At 30.2% G+C, this 7,500-nt stretch overlaps 1 protein-coding gene across 1 annotated transcript in view; it reads left to right on the plus strand.

The window, feature by feature from the left end:
- The window catches only part of LOC137620888 (sodium channel protein 60E-like), a 196,810-nt gene that overhangs the window by 110,487 nt on the left and 78,823 nt on the right, over positions 1-7,500 (plus strand). Inside the window, exons 12-13 of the mRNA XM_068351333.1 lie at positions 750-954; positions 5,668-5,766. Coding sequence (XP_068207434.1) covers positions 750-954; positions 5,668-5,766 — 304 coding nt within the window. The remainder of the gene's footprint in view (positions 1-749; positions 955-5,667; positions 5,767-7,500) is intronic.

Here is a 7,500-nt window from a genome sequence, read left to right on the forward strand (position 1 = left end):
TATCAGTTCTTGTTAAAAGTTTGGTGACAGAAGCGCACAATGCATTTGATCCAAGTCTATTGAAAGCCTTGGAAAAGCTGTGGGAAAAAAAAAAAAAAAGACTTTAAGATATATAAGGTCAGCACAAAAAGTCCTTTGAATAGGGAGACTATTTTCCCACCCTACGTTCGGACAAAGGTGCTTCTTCATTTTGTACTTTTAGAGAGGGATCTCAATTGTGATTGGCATACGGGCTCCTGGCCAGACAACGTCATGTCCGAACGTAGTGTTGTTTGCTTGTTCTCTGCCTTTGTTAAAATGAAAAAGAAATAAATGTTTGGCTATACAGGAAATTTTTTATGTAGTAAGATTGTGATCAGGTCATAATCACTTGTGCTGCTTGAAATATGCCAGCAATAACATTGTCATCACTTCCTGTTTATGCAGATTTTAGGTTTTAAAATGTAATTTTTAAAACTATCAAGCACATTAAGAAACAAAAGCCTGACAAGTGAATGTAAATAAGATATCTCCATTTTTTATAATTTTTTCTAGTATTTCTATATACGTATTCTTGCTTTGACATGATGACTGTTTAGCTAGCTATTATTTTATTTTTTAGTTTTGATATTGAATGGAAATAAAACTCTAAATACTAGCCATTTAATATGAATAATCAGACGTCCATATATAGTTCTTGAATTTTCGTAGAATAGGAGAATTATGCTGTGCTGATAACCTGGTTCAACATAAACTTATTTATCCTCTAGAATGCGATATTTCGTCTAAAGAAAAAGAAAAAACCTGAAGACGAATCAGTTGATGGAGACAAGAAGAAATCTAGCCTGGAAAGCATCATACCGGACCGAGGTGTCAAACAGGCCTTTAGCGAGCCGGAAATAAGAACGAGATGCCAGGAGGAAGAATTGGATTTGGACCCGCAAATGCAAGGATACAAGAGGTTGACCATCATAGGTAAGAGAGAGCGAATCTCAAGCTATGTTAGCTTTCTCCCTGTATTTTTGCTCATTTTGTACGGTGATCTTTTACAGTTGAGGAGTCCCTAGTTATACTTTTCCTAATTGTCCGTGCATGATCTCTGCTAGGAAAATTATCAACGTAAATTGTCCAGTAGCCATAAATTCTGAGCACATTAAAAGCCAGGATGAATTGAAGCATTTGCAGACTGCGGTGGAAGTCAGGTCATTGCACTAGCTTTGTTATTTTCTAGTGAAAGGAGTAGTAGTTTAATACCTTTGAGACATGAAATTCGTGTTGAATATATAAGAATTTATAATAATTTATCATTACCTCTTTTGGATTTATTTAAAAACAATGAAAAATTCCAAATGTAAATCGGTCAATTATTTCATTGTCCTTTAATGTAAACTACAGTACAGTTCTATTATTTTTCAATTATTGACTTCTTTTCTTTTAAGGATTTTTGACGACTCCAACCATATTATATTTTACCTCAGTGATACAAGGACCTTTATATTTAATTTCCAGTTGATAGTTATTGATTTGTGCTAAAAACTTACACTTGGTATTTTGCTTTCATGAGTTACGATCAAGAAATTTGTTAGGACTAATTGGTTGGTGTTTTTAATGGAATCCATTGCATTAAGGGGTGGGGGTGATCTTTTTGTTTTTTTATTTTCATATGTAATATGAAATCTAATGGTGGACTGTAAATGCTTCGTCTTGTCCTGCAGCAAATGATTTGGTGCTTTTAACTTCTGTACTTCTGATTTTGTAGGGTTACAACCTCAGTGGCCCCTAACCAATTTTCACCCTTTTTACTTGTCTTTTTAATGTTTTCCCCTTTTTTATTTTTGTCTGTGTTTTCAGAGTTGAGACATCTGTTTTTCTTACTAATTTTAATTCTCTGGTATTCTACATCTAAATTTGATTGTTTTTGTCTTTATTTTGTCAGGTAAGGTGGAGATCCTTTGGTAATATTATTAAAAACTTAGTAGCTGCCTTTTTCTTGTTACTCGGTAGAATTGTTTATCCTTTGGACATAAAATAGAATTATCATCAGTGGCACTTTTAAGTATATTATTTAGTTTACGAGTTAGATAAATATAATTTTACAAATTTATTTACATTTGTGCTCTGTATGTATGTATGTATGTATGTATGTATGTATGTATGTACGAGTCTATTTATGATTCTTTTAAGGTGAATCACGACCAGAATTCTAATACAGAACTAGCATTGAACTTTTTCATTTGCACAGAAAACTTTGAAATCCAAGACTAGTTTTCAGAAGCTGGCATAAATACCGTGAAAGATGCCGTTGGTTTAAATTTTACCATGAATGTCTAAAGCTGTTGGTGGTGGAGAACCAAATAAAGTCCGAAGGCTTCTTTATTATGTATCATTTCATAGGTGTGATTACTACATTTCGGCAAAGTTAAAGCATGCATAACCTTCTTAATTTGTATAGCAAAGATATTATTGCAATCTGAGTTCATATGTCTAATTTATGGTATTTTTACCATATGTTTTATAATTTTACAAATACCTCGCAAATGTTTTTTTATTTTCTACTGGTTACTGTAAAAAAAATCAGTATTACTGAATATTAATTTTAGAATTTGTTTTGAAACTAGAATAAGAACGATATGGAATTTTCTTCTGTTCATATTTAACTCAATGTAAATATTTGATACTTAATTGTCCCCCATGTAATTTTATTATATATGTAATGAGATAAGGTAAGAATGTTGTGAGTGTGTATGTATCTATGTATGTATGTATATATATGTATATATATATATATATATATATATATATATATATATATATATATATATATATATATATATTATATATAATGTGTATATATATAATGTATATGGATACATATAGAAATATATGTAATGTAGATATATATAGATATATATATATATATATATATATATATATATATATATATATATATATATATATAATGTATGTATATATATGTATACATGTGTGTATAATTATATACGTATGTATAGATACATGTTTATATATATATATATATATATATATATATATATATATATATATATATATATATATATATATATATATAAATCTACACACATATATATATATATATATATATATATATATATATATATTTATATATATATCGATATATATATGTAATGTATATCTATGTATATGTATAAATATATGTGTATAGATATATATATATATATATATATATATATATATATATATATATATATATATATATGTATATATATATATGTATGTGTATATTATGTATCTATATATATATATATATATATATATATATATATATATATATATATATATATATATATATATATATATGTGTGTGTGTGTGTGTGTGTATATATATATATATATATATATATATATATATATATATATATATATATATATATATATGTATATATATATGAATGTGAAGATATATATACAGGAAGTACAGCAATCATAAAATTACATAAAAGATAGTGAGAAAATTTCGATTGAGAAAGGAGGTAGATATGGAGACCCCATCATTCCTAAATTATTCAGTGTGTCTGGAAGATGATTTTAAGAATTGGAAAATGCAGAATACCCTAACATCTTGAGATTTGCAGGTGACATAGTTCTATGTAGTGAATCATGGGATGGATTGCAAAAGATAACAGGATTTAAATAGGGAGAGCTGAAATGTAGGCCTGAAATAAATGAGTAAAACTAAGATAATGTTCATTGAAAATGGTGACAACAAATAACAGTTATGGATGAACCTCTTGAGATTGTTAATGACTATACTGTACATACTTAAGAGAGAGTAAATGTTTCCCTAGGACATGAGACTGAAATTAAAAGGATAAGCCTGAGATGGAGAGAATTTGGTAAACAAAATAAGGTTATGAAAAGTAAAATGGAACTTTCTCGTAAAAAGAAAAGTATTTAATCACATGGTCCTACCAGTATTAACATATGCATCAGAAACTTAGAGCCTTACTAAAGCCTTAGAACATAAGCTAGTTACAACTCAAATAGCTGTGGAATGACTAATGATGGGAATAACATTTAAGGCAGAAAGACCAGCATGGATAAGAGTTAGGCCAGTTCTATAAGAGCCTAGCTTGGCTTATTGTGCTGGTAAATCTCCTATTAATTAATTGATTGATATCAGGGAATACTAAAGTAGAGAATATTCTAACATGTAAGAAAAGAAATGGACATGGGCAAGACATATAATAAGAATGACAGATAATAAATGGACATTAAGAATAACAGAATTGGTCCCTAGAAATTGCAAACAAAGCAGCGGTAGGAAGAGGTAATGGATTGACAAGATAAGAAAATTTTTTTTTGTGTATAGACTAGCATAGAAAGACCATATACAGGGGCCATGTCTGACGTCTTTTTCCTGTAGTATATAAATATGTATGTACAGTATATATGCTCAGTAATATCACTCTTGACCTTTCCAGTCCTCATCTATATACCTATACTTTTTCTATGCCTTTATGCTAATCTCATTCTGTACCACTATTAATCCACCTTATGAATTTCTCTTGTAACTTTTGTTGTTCGTGGATGTGTGGATCATGGATTTAAATTCACTTGTGATGAGTGTCATTGCCCATTTATGAAAATAGAGAGCGACTCTTGGACGAATACTGTAGATGGAAGACCAAATATTTCTTACACCAATTAATTACGCTTTTGTCCAAATTATGAGGGTGGGGAATGTAAAGATATGAAGAAATTTTAAGGTGTAAATATTGATGAAAAAATGAATCGCCCTCTTCTGATGTGGTAGTATCATGTAGCAAAAATGATAGAATGTAGATTTTTCAAGTTTTTAAGCGACAGTAAAACAACGGTCAAGGAAGAACATGAATTATTATATGTTGGAAGTGATAGGAAGAAAAGTGTTTATCCTAAAGAAGGCAAAAGTACTTAAATGACAGAAGTTAATGGAGTGTGTGTGTTTGCAATAAGAAAAATTATCCCACGCATGATTTTAGATTTTTTTTTGACAAAACCTATATGAAAATGTTTGTGTATGCTCATATGTGTGTTTCTGGTGAAGAGCGATTAGAACTAGAATATGATTGAGCTCAAATAATTAAGAGATTTTAGAAAGCACGAAGAACGAAAATTACATAGGCTTCAAAAATTGCCGTGTTTTTTATTTAAGCAACTTTGAAAAAGTAATCAGAACAGTCATATTTTTAAGCTTCCCATCGCACTCTAGATATTTCCAGAATCTCTGGTTGCAGTCTTTCCAGTCCATGTGTATTTTGACTGTGTTAACCATTAGTTGGGATTCAATGTGTTGCTGGTTTCTACGTATAATTCTGTATGTTAATGAGGTTTTATTATTCATAGTCTGTGAATGCGTAAGTAATCGACTATTAAGAAGTATGGTGCTGAGAAGTTGGCTAGCTAGACTTTGTTTTTTTCAAGTCACTGATTTACATTTAATTTATTCATTTACCCTTAGCTGGCATTGTTCTACTTGTTTTTAATTTGATTTATTACTTCTGTAGTCATCATGCTCAAAGAAAATTAACTTATCCTATCTTTATGTCTGAACCCTTTATTTCTTTCCCACTTTCATTTGAATGACCAGATCATAGTTCATAAGTTTTAAGAATTTTGTTTGTCATCCTGACTTTCTTCTGCAATCAGACAAGAACAACCATAATTCGAATTTGGCTGCTCGGCCTCCCCAAGAAAATGGACATGCTGAGAAGAATAATGTTAATGGAAAGAAAGTTAAATTTCAAGGTAACAAAATATATTTAGAATTTTAGACCAAATCATCTACTGAGATAGCTAGCATTAAAAGTTGCATATTGCGTTTGTATGTACTGTATACAAATTCGTGTAGTGCAGTGTCATTTAGATACTTAACCCTCACATGTATCTGAAGCTATTAGAGAGGAGCATAAATAGCGAATTTTTGTTTTCTCTGTTTTGAATGATTCATGATGTGAAAAATTTTGCTAATAGTTCACCCTTATTAAAAGAACCATATTAAATAAGAGTATATGTTAAACACATGACGTAATTTCTGTTCTGCTGATGTTATAGTAAATACCGTAGGGTTACGTGAAGTTACAGGAAACTTGTACCTACAATGCCAAGTTTCGTAATCTGTGGATATCTATAGCTCCTCTCTACCTCTTGAGTCTAAATTTCCTGTCTTCTAAGACAGCACTTCAGTGCAGCTATATGGCTTAAGTAGCATCACTTGCAATTTTAGAATGCACAGTACAGTACAGTTTAGCGGTGATAGCCAATGAAAAAATTATTTAATCCATATAAGCTGTAGTGTGCCATCCCTGTTATCCAAATATTTTTCACAATTATTTTGTTGAAGAAATGCCAGTCAGTAGTGCTCATTTCAGATATTTAGGAAACTACAGTCATAGATGAAAGCTTGTCCTTTATCTGCATGATGCTGCTGTTTTATGATAAATACAGACACTGCTTGAGGAGTATTGGAAATAGATCTCATGCTGTTTTTGAGAGGCTATAAATTTGTAGCTGTTTATCCCTCAAATTTTTATCCACGATAATGGAATATATTGGAGCTGTTTACAAGATCTTGGCAGTGGTATAGCTTGAAGTTGTCCTGAACCCAAAATTACTTCCATGCTAAGTTCCAGGACCGTTCAGCTTGCGTTGGCAGTGTTGGATTTGATAACCAGTTACATTTATTAATTTAAGGTGCTTGTAGTTAGTTATGCTGCAGTCCTTCCTTGATATCTATAATCCTAAAGCTTTCTTTAATACTGGTGAATTACCTCGCAGCTACATTGGCTTTTTCCTTTTTTTATGGTATTGGTGTACAGTATCAAGCATAGAGTTTTTAAAAATATTTTTAAATCATTGCTTACATAGTTTGAAGAAAAGCATCCATTTTATTGAAATAGGTGTGATTGGACTGTTGGTAATTATGCCGTTGCACTTTTCATAAAAGCTTTAGTGTATTTAATGTCATTCATATTACAATAGTTTTCCATTTTATATACATTTTTATATACAGAAAAGTGGAGAACCCCACTTGTTAAGTAACCTGCCACAGACACTCCAGGGTTTTGATTATATGGCCATAGTTTTGATATATAATGTGTCCTAGTTATTAGTTTGGTTTAGAAAATACCTAAACCAGTTAGTCAAAGCCACATCATTGTAAATGTTTACTTTATTCCTATGTTATTTTCATGGTTGTGCAAGAACTCTTAATCATGTCTAATTGTGTTAGATTTGTTGAAGTGCAGTTATTATTTTATATTTCGGATGCACATTTCAAACTAGATAGTTCATACTAATACACCTTTTTTTTTTTACTATTTCATAGACCTTAAATCTGCATTTTTTTTATTTTTGTATATAAAAAATCACTTCTTTATCACTGATGTTTTAACTGTGAAAATAATTTACGATTATAGACCTAGTGAAGTGGTAAAATGTTATTCAATTTATCTCAGATGTTGAAATTAAAGGTATTTCAAA

Source organism: Palaemon carinicauda, chromosome 27, assembly GCF_036898095.1.
Source record: "Palaemon carinicauda isolate YSFRI2023 chromosome 27, ASM3689809v2, whole genome shotgun sequence".
In the NCBI taxonomy this organism is placed as follows: domain Eukaryota; kingdom Metazoa; phylum Arthropoda; class Malacostraca; order Decapoda; family Palaemonidae; genus Palaemon; species Palaemon carinicauda.